The sequence below is a fragment of the Catharus ustulatus genome, chromosome 8 (assembly GCF_009819885.2).
Source record: "Catharus ustulatus isolate bCatUst1 chromosome 8, bCatUst1.pri.v2, whole genome shotgun sequence".
Taxonomy (NCBI): domain Eukaryota; kingdom Metazoa; phylum Chordata; class Aves; order Passeriformes; family Turdidae; genus Catharus; species Catharus ustulatus.
Genome location: NC_046228.1, coordinates 20656077 through 20671806, shown reverse-complemented (window position 1 = coordinate 20671806; position 15730 = coordinate 20656077). Strand labels below are relative to the sequence as shown.

Sequence of the window (15730 nt, the reverse complement as noted above, 5' to 3'; positions counted from 1 at the left end):
ACTTCAGGGCAAGAGCAAGGTGAGTTACCCAGGGTGCCATCCATGACCATGTTGCTTTCTGGGGAACAGCGGACTCCCAGATCCTCAGCATGGGAGCAGTCATGCTGCCCCCAGTTGCTGTGGGGACAGTCCAGGAGAGACAGCTCTGTCCCCACACATGCCACATCATCCAGTAAAATGAAGCCTTGGCCAGCAGCATAGTCTCCTTCAGAGGCCAGGGCAGCAGGACCACTAGAGGAAGGGAACAGAAAATAACATTGAAACTCTAAATGACACAGAAGGACCCAAGCTCAGATCTAAAGATAAACTCCCCTGCTTAACTACAGTACTGGTGGCCTCCTGACCCAAACCACTCAGCGGACACACAGGATGGCAACCAAGCACCCTCACATCTCACCAGCTTCAGTTTTCAGGGAGGCCTCCTCAACCAGTCCATTTTCTAGTGTCTGGCCATAGGCACATTGCAAGGCACAGAGGGCCAGCAAAGGCTGCTTTGCAATACAGCAGGTACATCAATTTGGGGAGGGGCTGGCAGAGGAGGCATCAAAAAAGTTAACATTTATGTAATTCTACTTCTTTTTATAGGAAACAGCTACCTGGATTTGAACTGCAGAAAGCTGCAAACTTTTAGGCACTAAAAGAGATGACAAATGCAGTATGTAGCTGAACTCAAAGGGAAGAATTTAGTTTAGTCCTTTTTTCATCTATAAAGTTGAAATTTTAGGAGACCCTACAAATCATGTTTAAAAAAATCCACAAAACCCCATTTTACTAGCTCAAAAGCAATATCCTGATTTTAAATCTTTCCCAAACTCCTACCTGAAGGGATGACAGCTCAGCAATGGGCTAAGAATCCCTATTACTACTGTTTTTTGCCCTGATGGTCTTTTTTCAACCACTGAAGGTGATACATATGGAGCAGGTAGGTGATGTCATTTTACTGACAGAGCAGAAGTGACATCTGCAAATTTAAGGAGCGTTAAAGAAAATTTTCTGACTTTGCTGAGAGGTTCATAAGGACAATATTAAGCCTGTTATCTGTTTTCAAAACACACTGAGTCAAGAGAAGATAGATTTATTTTTGCCCCTTGGAAAGGATGAGGATAGCTATTAATCTTCCCTTAATAAGTTGTATAATGGTAATAAGCCTTCTAACAAAGACAGCATTGAAGGATTAAGGTCTGGCCTATCCCAGTGAAGGGTGATGGAATCTAATCCTTGAAATTAGAAAGCACAGACACTACACACTCCCAGTCCTACCTGAAGCCCAGCTGCCTGCAGACCACCTGGGCACTGAGGTCTGTCCAGCCATCATCACACACTGTGCCCCAGTCTCCATTGTAATAAACTTCCACCCTGCCTTCGCTGGGGCTGCGGCCACCAGCCAGCCGGACAGCGCCCTCTGCAAGGGATGGGAGAAGGAAAGGGCAGCACTCAGCAGGGGAGCAAAGGAACAGCCTGTGCACCACTGCTAGGTCTCTGTACTGCCCACAAAAGACATAGATGTCTGTGGGTGCTCAAAATACAAACGTCCATTACTTCCAAACATACCAATCCTCAGAGGAAGATTCAGCCTTCCCACACCACCTGAGCAAAACCATGGGAACACCACCAAGTCTGCCTCTGATCCATTCCCTTACTGTCTGTCCCACATCCAGCAGCCCTTGTGGGAGTCATACATGGAAGCTGTGCAGGATCCTGAACCAGGGGGTTACCTGTTGAGCAAGGCAAGTCATGTGGGGGTAAGATCAACCACATCCAACTGGCAGAGCTGTACATCTGTACCTGTGAAAGGGTCACAGGAGACCCCAGCGTCTTCAATGTGGTCACAATTTTGCTGTCCCCAGTCACTCTTCTTGCACTGATCAAGGGAGAGTTCATTCCCTGAGCACTGCACTTCATCCAGCAGGATTGGACCAGATCCCTGCCCATAGTGAGCCCATGACAAGGCTTTTGGGGTCCCACTGTAAACAGTACAGACATTTATGCTCAGTAAGGAAGGCCACAGTCTTGTATCCTCAGATTCTGCCTTGCGCAGGGACTCTCCTATGCTGGGTCTCTCTCCTTCTATAGATTATCTGTATTTTCAACACAGTAGAGTTGCCAACTGCTAATTCAAACATGTTATTGGAAAGTTTGTAATGAGCCCTTCCAGCAAAAATCAAAAATGTTACTACAGCAAGAACAGTTCAGACTTCTGCAGACGATAACATAACAGCAGTCTCAGTTACACTCTTATAACAGGCAAAACTCCCAAAGATTGAGGGATCTCAAATTTGAACAATCTATTTTAATTACTCCTGTACTGATGTGATTTTCAAGAATGCTCAGTATACAACAGCTCCCATTTTAAGCACTGAATGGCACACATGAGAATGAAGTGGTCTCTCTTGCTTTCCTGTCTGAAGAGGGTAAGTGCAGCCAGTGAAACTAGAGGTGTTTAAATTTAACCAACTAAGCACCTGCAGTTCACATATGGAAATAACCATGACAAGTTGTCATTGAGGCCAACAAGATTTGTATTAGGATGTATGCCAAAATTATGAACACGAGTAAACACAAACAATCCTTAGACAAGAATGTACTTTTTAAATTTTTATTTTACACAGCACAAACCCATAAAATTTACAAAAACGGGATCAAGAATCCCTTCATAGGATGATCAGTCCAGAATTATGTTTCTCAGGGTTTCTGTGTTTCTCCTCTAGAAGGGCTGGTAGTATAATAAAGGGACATGGTCTCATGCTGTTCATTCTGCCTACTTCTATTACTACTCCATGACATACAGCGAAGAAATTACCTGAGTCCCAGCTGTCTACAGACTACTTCAGCATCCCGGTCATCCCACTGGTCATCACAGATGGTTCCCCACTTGCCATCATGGTAAACCTCCACTCGCCCTTCAAAGCTCTCCTTTCCCCCAACTATGCGCAGTGGGGCACCTACACCTGTGCTTCAAGAAAGGGAAAGAGAGCACAACAGAACAAGACAGAGACAAAGCACATCCAGCACTTCAGGGTGTAGAACCATTTCCTAGCCAGAGGAGCTCTCATGATGCTCTCTTACCACATCCTCCCCTCTAGACCCCCCACAAGCACCCATGATTGCAGCCCCCAGAGTGGGATTCTACTGGTGCAGAGATGGCTCTTTAATTGGCTGCTGTGGTGACCAACAGTTTTCTGCCTGCAGAAAAAAACCTGGCTTGATTAAAAGGGGATGTGGTCATAAGCATCAGCCGTCTTTCGGTGACTGAGATCTTTCCCTGGAGATTTACCTTCTGGAGGAACACAAGTTACCACGGCACTCCCCTGGTTACAAGCTCCTGACATAGCTTCCTGATAGCCACACTGCAGCAGGGCTTCCTCATCTCCATGGCAGTTTGCTGACTGCAGGCGCAAGGGAACAGGCCATGGTCCAGGATGACTCTTCTTCCCAGCTGTGCCAATCTCACTGGTACAGAGGATGCAAGAGAGCAGTGAAATGCCACAGCACAGCTTGCCTTACAAGTTCCATTTGTTGTTGTGACTCTCCAGTCCAGTTGTGGCATTTCACATCCCAGTGTGCCCAGTTAATTGGAAGTGCATAAAGGGGTGACCATTTACAGTCTAATGGGAAAGCACAAGCAAGCACAAAGCACTTCCTAATCCTTTTGTGTGCCAACCTACTGCAGAGGAGTTGGTGTAGTCAGAAGTGGCACTCTCTGAATCACCTTCCCTCTCTGTGGACTTTATCTCCTTGCTATTTGGAAGTATGAATGTCCAAATCCCAGATACCCAAAGAGAGTTCATACTCCCAAAATTTCTGTTACATCACTATAGTAACTCCAGGTGATAATCATCAAAAGGAAATGGGTTCTCAACAGCTCACTTTTCACAGCCTGGAGCATGAAGCAGAAACTATTGTTTAAAAAAATTCCTGCAAATGCTTATTGGGTTGGGGATAGCCACAAAAATAAACCAGTACAAAACGACCCTAATAAGTGAGAAATTAGACCATAAATCAAACTCCTTTCTGCCAGCCAACAAACTGTGCCAGAAGGACTGTAACTACAGAGACTGCTCTTCCAAAAGCCACACAAGCATATACCTCTCACAACCAGACTGAGGTTCCCACCTGAGACCTAGTTGCCTGCAGACAACACTGGCATCCCAGTCAGTCCAGTGGTCAGCACAGATGGTACCCCAGAGTCCATTGAAGTACAGCTCCACACTACTGTCTTCAGTCAACCGCACAGCACCTTCCAAAAGAGAAAAAGAAGACAACCAAAAACCAGCTGCTATCTGCTGATGCAAGTTTCAGATCAGCAATGGATTTGCATGTAGCTGAGCTGAACTGCACTTGGCTTCTTTCATCCCTGTTTTGCCTGTGCTGGTACTAAAGTGGTGTGTGTGAAAGAGTGTGCGATGTGGCACCTTCCCAGTCCCACCAACGGCTGCTTGGGAGGATGGTTGGTCTTGTAGTCTTTTCAAATCCATAGTAACACCAGCAGGAAATTTGGCTTCTGCCAAAGCTCCTGGATTCTCCTTCTGTGGAATAGGAATGATTTTACATGCTGTCTTGAAAGGGTGTGTGAAAATGGCAGGCTATCTAATTACTTCTGGCACTCCACTGATCTCTTTCTATCAAACACCTCACCTGCATGACTCTGTTGCTACAGTGAGATGTTCAGTAACAGCAGATTAATCCTCTTTAATTTCTCTAAGAAAAGGAAGTGCCAGTGTAAATGCCCTTTCAATTCTCACTCCAAAAATTTTATCACTGTTTAGAAAGCACATGTCCTTGCTCAGTTATGTACTTGCAGAAGGACACACCTGACTACAGTAGCTCATTGCAGGCACACAGCACTACTACATTTATCCTTCCCTTTAATGAAGCCATCTTTGAAAGCACATCCACTGGCAAGGGAAAAGACTGTCAATTCATTTATTAAACTGGTGTTTCAACTGTTGTGCAAAAAGCAGGAAAAGCAAGGAAGGTCAGAAAACAGGACATTTTCAAGAATGTTGCACAGCAGTCAATGCACTGAGGGAACTCAGTTCCTTGCTTGCCTCAAAGTAAGCAGTAGTCCTTGTGACAGCACTGAGGAAGTTTAACACAAGCCTATGACCTGCTTTGCCACAGAAGATTTTTTTCCTTGTTTTATTTGAACTGCTATAGTTACACGAGGAATGCTCTGATATGGACCCTAAAGGAGCAGAAGTGGGTTGTTTTCTGTATAACTAAAACTGTTTTCAAAGTGTCATAAGTTAGCAGTAGAAAAAAAAAGAATTCTCCTTGTATGAGAATAAAACATCTATACAAGGCATTAGAGCTACAGCAGCTTCAATCCACCCCCTACTATATACAGATGTTCTTCTCCCAGACAGGTTAGCCTCTAGTATGAATTACTTCAGCAATTTGGAACAGTCTTTGTTCAGTGCTTCTTTCACAGGGTGTTCCACCTGCCACTTGCAAGTCTGTGCAGCACACATTTGTGGCTTGAGCCCTGAGGCAGCGCAGCCCTTACCTTGGTTACAGTCACAGTTGGCCCAGCCGACAGCCCCAGACACGAGCCTGTAGAAGCACCAGGGCGTCGTTCCCCCATCGGGGTTCCTGCAGTAGTTGTGGTCCCCCAGGCCACGGTCTGGGTACTGCAGAACATAATCAGGGAACTCTGCCCAGTTGAGGCACTCTGCCCCGGCCTCGGTGACCGCCAGGGAGCCATTGTAATAGCCGAGAGGTCCCACAGCACACACGCTGGGCGCTGGGCACAGGAAGGGAGCGTTAGCATCACACACAAACTCAGACAACATGGGAGACACTAGCTGGTTATTCGAAATACCCCTTGTGTCTGCAGTCCCAGCTGCTGCTTGCTTGATTCCAACTCTAGCACTCTTCATGGTGCTGCTCAAAAAATATTCATAATACCCACTGTCTAAACCACAAATTGATCTGAAGCAATGAACTGCCCAGACAGACCTTTGGAAAGTGTTAACTTAGGACCCAAACATGACAATTGGAATCAGTTCCCATTCCTGTACATGCAATACATGTACTCACTTTGGAGCAGCACTGTACAAGGCAGGAAGGTGGGAAATGACTGTATTTCATTGCATGTATGTTCCCTCTACACAGCAGCAGATCACCTGGCTTATCTGAACTTGGCTAATATATTGGGAGGCAAAGGGAATTTATTTTGGGGGAAGTGCAGGTGCCAATGTTTCAGTGTCCACGTGAAATATCCAGTGTAAAAATACCAAATAATTAATTAATTGTGGTCCTTAACAAAAGGAGAAAACTCTTCATTCATGACCCTGAAATAACAAAGTGGGAAAAAAATCCCCAGGTTTTGTGGGCTTTATAGAGTCCATAACATAGGAAGAGTAGACTGAGAAGGGGACAACATTTACAGCTCTGTTCACTAAGTAAACAAAAAGAAGCCAATGCTTTCAGAAAACCATTCTGCAGGTGGGGCAAAGAGCAAGGGTACAAGGAAACTTTGCATCCTGTCATTTGCCTTCTAGCTACTGCCAGGCTCAGAGGGGGTAAGTGACAGCTGAAGGTTAAATGCAAGGTACAAAAATGAGAAGCAGCTGAAAAACAAATCATATGTGTGGCATCAATTGGGACCCTCAGAGAGGGTGTCTGAGAATTCAGTAGTTATTAGAGCAGAGGAAAGGTAAGCATGCAAAAAAGACCAAGGTGGAGAAAGAGATTAAAGGAAAAGAATATGTGGGAGGAGCAGGGAGAAACAGAAGTAGTTTGGCCATATTGGTGAAGGAGATAAACAGGCATTGGGGCAAGAGAAAAGATTGAAGAAATGATGAAAAGAAAGGAAGAAGACCAGGTAGCAGTGGTTCATCGTGCCTATGGTCTCAGATCACCACTGCAAGAAAGAGTCTGCCCAATGACTGAATTAATAACTTCTTGTTCTTACCTGCACTCTGCAAATGGTTTTGGTTGGGCTTGGATCCCAGGAAAGCCTGGGAAAAGAAACAGAGCAAAAGAAGAGTGATGATTATCCAGTGAAATAAACAGGGGCATGTCCTAAAAGCAGCTCAGCTTTAAGCAAACACACCCTAGTAACCAGCCTCTTCCCTGGTCTCTCCTCTTCAAATACAACCATAGCTCTGTCCACCAACAAAATGAATAATTACTGGCCTGCAGAGATTTACCCTTGATCTAAGCACAACATAACAAGGCTCTGCTTGTTTTTTTTCCAGCAGAGTTGGAAGTCTGAGGGAGATGCCTATGGAAAGGAAATCTAGAAGAAAATCATTATTATCAGTAAGAAAACTAATAACTACTCATTCTCTCTCTGTTTATAGGGCAAGTTATCTACAGCCACAGCAGCAGAGATTTATCTACTTGAGTGACAAGACGATGCCCCCAGAATATCTGTTAAAATGCTAACAAGCATTCCATGTATAAGGTGGGAAACATCCAAGGAAGAACATCCAAGGCTTTTTGAGGATTTTGATTTTAATACCTGAAAATATCATATGGCCTATAGTGTTATTATCCAAATGGGGTTAAATAGCTAAAACCAAAAAATATGAAACAAAGTTCTTAGAATTCTAGTGTCCTGTCTGGTCCCAAAACTGCATTTCCTCTTATAGGCAGTGTTTTTTGAGCTTGTAACTTGAGTACAGGTTGAGAGATAGAGATCTCCACTCAACACCACTAGACAGTGTGCAAGCAAGTGCAAGACTCTGAGTGAAAAAAAGAAACTGTACATGCTTCTGCTAGCTCCTCGTAGTTTAATTCATTTCTAAACATTCTAAATGAACATTTCTAATACTTTTATATGAATAGAGTTGCAATTCACAGAGCAGAAATGTGCAGCTAAAGGATATTAGCTATTGGTATGGTTATGGTTTTCTTCAAAATGCAGTAATTTTGCATCTCTCAGCTTCACCTCTTCCTGGAAAATGGGAAAAGTTAAATTTGGAATTAAACCAAATTCATTTCTGGAATAAGCAGAGGTAATTCCCACAGAAACCTGACAAGAACAATACCTACTCAGATCAGATATAATTTTCAAATCAAGTTTATGAATGTGATCCAGAAGGTGTTGATAACCATGGCCAAGCTCCGGCATCACCCTCCAGAAGTCAGAATGGGATATTGCATATGGAAGATGAATTCCTGACATGGTTCAGAAGTAGATCAGATCTCAGGTGCATATGCACAAAGGGATGCACAGATAAACACTTTTAGGCAAAAATACACCTAGATGCACGTATCAGGCTGTTGCAAGCCCACATAAGGGTTCTGGACCAACAACACTGAAGGACTTATCTGAGGATCTCAAAACTCTTTGCAGAGAGTAGAAAGCAAGCTAAGCTGTACTTTTGTGACTGCACCACAATCCAGGTGCCTCAATCCCTAGCTTTCAGTGTACACCTGCAGACACATGTAAGCCTGCTGGTGATATAAGGATGGATCAGGCTAATTACAGGATATAGATGAGAGACTGAACCCGCTCTTCCTGGAGCGGGACCATACACAAAATACTGCAGTCCAAGTAATAAACTTCCCTTCTAATGAAAGATTAGTTGCTGCCAGTTTCTGTAGCAGCTTCCAAAACACCCCAATGCTGACCACCACTACGAATTAAATTCAGTGCAAACAGCCTATGCTGCAGGCATTTTCCCAGGTCTGTGCAGCTCTAAATCACCTGTCCACAACAGCAAGAGAGACAATCAGCAAAGAACAGAAAAAAAAAGATCTCTCCTGACAGGGTCACTGCAGAGCCAGAGAAACACTGGAAACCCAAGCCAAAGCATCTGCAAGCCCTTGTGCATCTTGCTTTCCTATTTTGTTTCTTTTTCTAAATTTATGTGCGCAATGAAACAAATCTCTCCCCAAGCCCCCAGTCCTTTCCAGAGACCACAGCTGCCTAAATGCTCTAGAAAACATATTCAAGTAATAACAAGATCCACTTACAGTGAGGATATTAAAAGAGCCATGTGATTTCTTACAAGCAGGTAGAAAAATAACCTTTGCTTACCTCCACACATCTGAGACAGGATAGCAGACTTGAGAGCTCTACCAGGAGCCCGAGTATTTTTGAGATTTCCATCCCTCGTGTACAAAGCGAGCAGAAGGCTCTTCAAGCATCACATTCTCGTTCAGCCGCCAGGATCTGCTTTCCCACTCTAGCTGCTCGGCACCGGAGGGAGCGGGACGCCTTTTCCATTTCTACGCACGGAAAGGGATGTGAGGAAAGGGATCAAAGTTTCCAGCAGCATCTTAGAATTTCACTTTTTCGTTCCTCTCCCCATCTCTTCAGAAAGGCGAAGAAGAGAGGAGAGAAATAAGGGAACAGAACATGCCGCCGAATTTCTCTAGCACATTGGAAGACGGGGAGAGGCGAGCACAAGCGGTGGGGCACTGCCCTCACCCCGCTGTCCCCTCCTCTCCAGAGCCTCCCCCGAGCTGCAGGTACGGGCTGCTCCGAGCGCCAGCCTCCGCCTCCCCGCCCGTTCTGCCCAGCGGCGGGGCCAGCCGCCCGCTCCGCTCCTCTCCCGCAATGCTCCTTCCCCGGCTGCCTTTCCTCCTCTTCCCGAGGCACAGAGGCTGCGGCAAGGCAAGGAGCTGGGGCTGCGTCCTATTGCAAAGCCCCCAGCAACAACTGGGAAAGGCAACGGCGTGTGCGCGCACATTTGCCAGAGATTAGACTTCTTGGAAGGAATCTGGACTTTATCCCCCCCCACCGCTGCCTCCTCGATTAGCAGCTCGCAGCTTCCCGAGGTCAGCTCTCCTCAGATTTGAACTCAGGTAAATGGGACCCAGAGAACTATGTTAAGCAGCTTCCAGATCTCCCCCGGAAAACCCACAGGAGGCACAGCCCTCTCCAGGGTGCCTTCCCAATTTTCAGCCCCGTATCTTGCCATCATGGGTTTTACACCTAGAGAACTTTGCTATTGACCGTCTCCTTGACCTTGGGCTATATTTTCCCTCAATTGGCTAGGATGCTTTCCAGAGGGTTAATCATTATTGTATTACCATGAACAATCCCATCCCGTGGGGGGTTTTAGTGTTTTCACTAAAATATGGTCCTTCATATCAATTAGTGTTCAAGGCTACAAGCTTTAAACACTATTAAATCTCATAAGGCAATTGGCTCATTTGAAGCTGTTTAGTCTTGGAAATCTATTTTTCACATGTTCCTTGTACTGCTTCTCTGCTCAGTCTAATGGGCATTTCGTATACTTATATTCTGATTTTGGAGCAATGAATTTGTGGTGTTCTACAGCATGAAACATGAAGGTCACCTTTAGAAATGAGCTCACTTCTGGCCAAGTCTGCTGAGTAGCACTTCCAAAGACAACTTCAGCATAAAAACAAGGAATAGGCTGCTAAAAATCTACTGAGTTGACAAAAAGCCTCTTTTTTACTTCCTTCACTTTTGCCCATTACTCACTTAACATGACAGTTTTGTGTTGCCTCATCCTCTGTCACTCATCAAATGGAATGAAATTTCCTACATGCTGGATCTTTCACAGGATTCACTAAGTGGTAAAAAGAAGCTGTTTCTGGAATAGAAATGGCCAAGAATTACACTCAGTTAATTAGAAGCAAATCTCCTAGTCAGGGAGGCAGACAATCAGGGCAGCAGGGGATGGAAATAGCTCAGATGCTGCATCTCACTGTAACTCTCAGGCAGCAGTAGTATACAAAGGAGAAGAAGAAAATAAAAATATGGGACTGTGTTAGAATTTAGAACCACTTATTCCACTGAACACACAAGGAAAGGATATACTGGAAACAGGAACAGAAATTCTATTAGCATTCAGAGAAATTAGCTCCTTACTAGAGATTGTTGATGCTCATTCAAACTCCATCCCATGAGACACTCCCTGTTCAGGCTCTGATGCACCAAGTTTAACACCTCTATCAGAAGTCTGCACTGGATTTCTCTCATGGTACCTTCTAAGTTGCCTCGTCTCATGGCAGTTTTCCTAAATAAAGTTATTTAATTGACAAAGTAATTTTAAAGTAAACACAGACCAGTACACCAAAAGCAATAGAAGTCCAAGCCTGTATTCACTTTCTGGAAAAATGATGAACTGGAAAGATACAGTGGGTTCCCCAGGTGACTCCTCTCTGGCAGGTCCTGTTTTGGAATGATTTCCTTCTTAACAAGACTCCCCTGTTCTTCTCACACATGTAATGACTCTCCCTGAGAGAGGTTGATCGCATATTCTCAAAAGCTTCTAAAGACTACTCTCCAAGGTAGAGAGGAAGACCTGAAAGGGAATTATATCAATATAACTACAGCAGTAACGTATCTACAGATAAGGTTAAACATCCTGAACTTTTTTGTATGGGCAAATTTGAAGTAGCTGTAAATATCTAAATCTGCTATTTAACAGTACTCATCTTCTCACCCTCATATATGCATAGTTCTATTAAGTAAGTCTATGATTCACTAGAGTCTGTCTTGATTTTGCCAGATTTTTCTGTATTGATCCTTCTGAACAAGAAATACCATCTCCTAAAACGTCTCTGGCTCTCTGGAATTCAACCTACTTCTGAACTGGCAGGACAACTATTCATCAGGACCAGCTGAAACATTAATGCTACCTCCACAGTGAAAGCCTAAAAGGAGTAGTTAATAGCAATCATACCCAGAGCTAGTATAATAGTCAAGCTATAAGGTACAGGAATAAGATCAAGGAATTCCAGCAGATCTGCTTAAATCCTGTAAATCCGACTTAGGAGGGTAGAACAGCTAGTCAGCTTTTGTTTAATTCTTTCCTCACCACGCGATCACATACAGGTTTCTGCAGCAGTGTTCTTAACCAGTGTGCTCAACACCAGACCCGAGTTTTCTTTACCTCCCAGCAACAGCATGATGGGGTGGTACACGTCCCAACTCAGAAAGAACAGTGTTGTTCCCTGTGGGTACACACATGAATTGTTAATGGAGCATGTCAATATGAGCATGTCACAGAATGCATTTAAACACCCAATATCTTAATGGTGAGACACAGGAAAATGGCCAGCAGCTGAAATTGCCAAGGACAATCAGTAACTGGAGGGTTTTTGTTATGTCAAAATAAGCAAAATAATTGCTCAAGTACTTGTAAAGCCTGGGTGCACCTGAAATTCTCTCAATAAATAAAGAATTGGAAAACCTTAGCACAGTAATGTCAAGCTTAGAGTAGACATAAAAGGTTGGACAAAACCCCAAACAACTGAATTTGTGAAGCTCACCATGCAGCACTATCAAGCAAATATAGCTGTTCAGATTAGTGGGAGCTATGCAAATTTTCAAAAGTAAAAATAGAAAAAGGTATTAAGTGTCTCTGTTACAGCCTCTTATGTAAGACTGCTCTTTGCAGATATTCAGCACAGGTGCTATCTTAAGAGATGCATAACTACATCTATTCCAAGTTTTAATATGAAGAAAAATCATCATCAACAGAGGTGAATCAGTTCCTCACTCCAAATCTATCTTGTATCCTCCAGAAACGAAGGAACAGCAAGTAGCATTCCTTTCCATAGTGTCTTCTGGACAGAAAATGCAAAATGTCACAGAACCAAAGTTTTCCCAAACTCAGATGTGGATATTGTGTCCTTATTGACCCCAAGTCCTCTGAAAGACTCAATTATGCCCTAATAGCAACAAAAGAATAAGCTGCCCTGTGGATAATCCACTAATGAGCCACTGTAATTAACAGCTAAGCGAACATTGCTTCAGTAACTTGAAAGCCTTCACCTGACCAAAATTTTTGTGGTGAACAGGTATCAGCCTGGGGCTCCAAAGGACTCTACTCCAGCAAACTCCACAGCCATCCATGGGTAATTACACAGTATGCGTGTGCCTGCCTCCCCTCTTATTCTGCTTTTTCTACACACCCAAAAAAATTACTGATATAAATGGTTATAACATTAGTTGTCCAAGACACTGCATTTTCCCCACCAAGTAGGTACTGTCCCTAGAACCTGCCTGTAGTTTTGTGGTACTGTAGTGGAAACTGTCCTCACTTCCCCAATCAAAACTAAAAATTAATTACATTATTTCAAATATCAGTCCATGCTTGAACTTTTTAGTATTTTTACCAAAAAACAATGAAACATTTTGTTGTAGATGAGTTGCCCAAGTCAAACATCAGCCTTGCTTTATTACAGTACAGACAAAATAATCCAATTTATGTGGCACCATACCTGTCTCGCGTGCAAATCGGGGGGTATAAATCACAAACTTCCATGTTAAAGTTATATTAGATACTTACCAATGTATTATGTATTAACAAGGTGTTTAGCTGGAGATTTTTTCTAAATTCTAGAGCCTCTTCTTACAGCAGTGGAAATTAAAAAACTTTCAAGAGGTACCAGATTGTGTATACACCCATGTAAGAGTATGAGCCATCATACCATCAACTACTACCAGCATTACTATCAATTCTAACTCGGGCCAGTGTTCGAGCCCAAACACTTTTTCACAGCAGCTCCAGAGCTGGGCAAGCAGTTTGCATGTGAAGAAGTCATCCCCTGATAGGAAATGCATTTACATGTATGCCTAGAAGGTTCTGTTTAACATTGAGGACCCAAGTAGGCTAGCAGAACAACACATTGCAGAAATTCCCAACACTGCAAGACCCAAATCTGCTGATACTCAAGATGGATGGGTTTTGCTCTGGAATCAAAAGCAGAGTCAAGATCCACACACCACTTGACATCAAAAAATCACTCAACTTGACTTTGCTCTTTTTTGACCAAGAGCTCAACTTTAATTGCTTGTCCACAGTCCCTTTTGTAAAGTACATTATACATAACGCGTGATCTGAGGAAACCTCTTCAGCAGCTTGTTCACTTTGCTTGAAGGCAAGTTTCCCCTGGATGACAGGGTGTCCTCATTTTGACTCTTGCGCTCTTTCTGAAAGAGAAAAAATAGAAAAGTATTTACTTCTGTTTATCTGCAGAGTTGACACTCATTCCCAGAGACTACTACTAATTGTATGGGGCTGTTTCTTTCAGAAGAATACTGTTTCTTTAAGGAGCACTTACAATAGCACTTGGCTCAATAATCACAAGCTGATGACCTTTAAACGATGCAATTAATAACTGACATCTTGTTAAGATTGTATTATTCCATATTCTTAGTTAACAATCATATAAACTTCTGGTAACAACCCAGATTTTTTTTAACTTTCTGTTATTATTTCATCTTTATTTGATTCTTTATCATCTACCAAATAGGCTGTGGATAATTTTTCACTTATGTTCTCAAACAGCACCGCTAAATAACTATTTAAATGATGACACTGTTACTGAAGGAAAATGGAAACCTGAAACCAGTTTAAGAAGTTTAGTACATATACTTACCTTTAGTCTATTTTGAAAATTACCTAATTTCAATCTTATAATATATTGTTATAAGAATATATAATATATAAATATAATATATAATCAGAAACCTCTAATTTTCAAACAGTATGAAATTAACTTTTCAAGAGTGTCTAGTCTTCAAACTCAGAAATGGGTAGAAAAGACGTCCAAGATCACTGAGCCCAAACTCTGATCAATGGCCACCTTGCCAACTAGATCATGGCACTAAGTGACATGTCCAGTCATTTCCTAAATGCCACCAGGGATGGTAACTCCAACACCTCCCAGGCCCAGCCTGTTCCAGTGCTTCAGCTTCCTTTCAGTAAAAAAATTCCTCCTGATGTCCAGCCTGAACCTCCCCTGGCACAGCTTGAGGCCATGTCCTCTTGTCACATCACCAGTTGCCTGGGAGAAGAGGCTGATCCCCACCTGGCTACACCCTCCTTCCAGGTAACTGTAAAAGAGCAATAATGTCTCCCCTGAACCTCTTCTCCAGACTAAATAACCCCAGCTCCCTCAGCCCCTCCTGGTAGGAGCCTCTAGATCCTTCACCACCTTCAATGCTCTTAGTTGCACAAATGGGTTACAATCAAATTGTTACTAGCACACAAAAAAATGACTGGAGGCTTTCTCCTCTCCTACCACTAGCCTTTAAGAACATAAAAGAGGCCTTAATTACTTCTGCCTTTGCCACACAGTCGTAGAACCTCCTGATCTCCTCGGCACAAGGCAGGTCACTGAAGTCATTCTGTTTCCAGCAGGCCATCATCACCGACATCTCCGTAATGCACGTTGCCTCTAGAAGGGAAAGACACAACCAGAAACCTCAGGTGTTTGCGATGTCATGCTAACACCTCCACAGAGTATAAATCTCAAAGAGGTTTAAGACGGGGTAGAGGCGGGTGAGAAAATGCATAACTAAAGATCTCAGCTTTGCTTTGGGCAAATAAGTTGGTGCTAACGTTAAGCAAACCCCTGCAGCCATCCAGCATCTGGTTGAATCTTTAAGGTAAGGGCAAATGCTAGGACGTGTCTGACCCACATACGACACAAACTCAGGGCTGCAGTGTGAGGAAGGGCTCCTTCCCACAGAACGGGGCGCGAATTCCACGGCCCGGCCCAGCCCGGCCCGCCCCTCCTCTCTGGCCCTGCGGAGCACAAGGCAGCGCCGAGCTCTGCCGGCAGCGCGGCCCTGCCCGGGCCCGGCCTTCCCCTCGCCGCCGGGAGCTCACCTGTGCCCCGCTCCCGGCGGTTCGCCACCCTGTCGGCCAGCGCCAGCGTCCGGGGCGGGCGGAGAGTCGGGGGCCGCTTCTTGTTCCGCCACTGCCCCGACACCCAGCGGGTGACCCAGCCGGGGTAGGCGGGCGCCGCCATGTCCGCGCGCGGGCCCTGAGGCCGGGCCCGCCCC

At 44.2% G+C, this 15730-nt stretch overlaps 2 protein-coding genes and 1 long non-coding RNA gene across 5 annotated transcripts in view; 1 reads left to right on the top strand and 2 right to left on the bottom strand.

The window, feature by feature from the left end:
• Positions 1 to 11448, bottom strand: part of LOC116999207 (neurotrypsin-like) — a 21570-nt gene extending 10122 nt beyond the window's left edge. Inside the window, exons 1-11 of one of the 3 annotated variants that reach the window (XM_033065567.2) lie at positions 10799 to 11448; positions 10409 to 10520; positions 8993 to 9183; positions 6917 to 6962; positions 5507 to 5743; positions 4114 to 4237; positions 3275 to 3450; positions 2801 to 2948; positions 1786 to 1964; positions 1261 to 1402; positions 29 to 231 (exon numbers count right to left, since the gene is read on the bottom strand). In XM_033065567.2, the coding sequence (XP_032921458.1) occupies positions 29 to 231; positions 1261 to 1402; positions 1786 to 1964; positions 2801 to 2948; positions 3275 to 3450; positions 4114 to 4237; positions 5507 to 5743; positions 6917 to 6962; positions 8993 to 9064 (1327 nt within the window). In that variant the 5' untranslated portion in view covers positions 9065 to 9183; positions 10409 to 10520; positions 10799 to 11448. The other 2 variants (XM_033065569.1, XM_033065568.2) reach the window with 2 other exon arrangements.
• On the top strand, positions 9679 to 13346 carry LOC116999211. The gene is made up of 2 exons (XR_004418539.1): positions 9679 to 9762; positions 11442 to 13346. It is a non-coding gene; the product is annotated as an uncharacterized LOC116999211 (long non-coding RNA).
• CHCHD1 (coiled-coil-helix-coiled-coil-helix domain containing 1) lies at positions 13071 to 15730 on the bottom strand. The gene is made up of 3 exons (XM_033065570.1): positions 15555 to 15730; positions 15002 to 15120; positions 13071 to 13870 (listed from the first exon to the last, which is right to left on the bottom strand). Exons 1-3 carry the CDS (start codon positions 15694 to 15696, stop codon positions 13760 to 13762), a joined length of 372 nt encoding a protein of 123 aa, XP_032921461.1. The 5' UTR covers positions 15697 to 15730; the 3' UTR covers positions 13071 to 13759.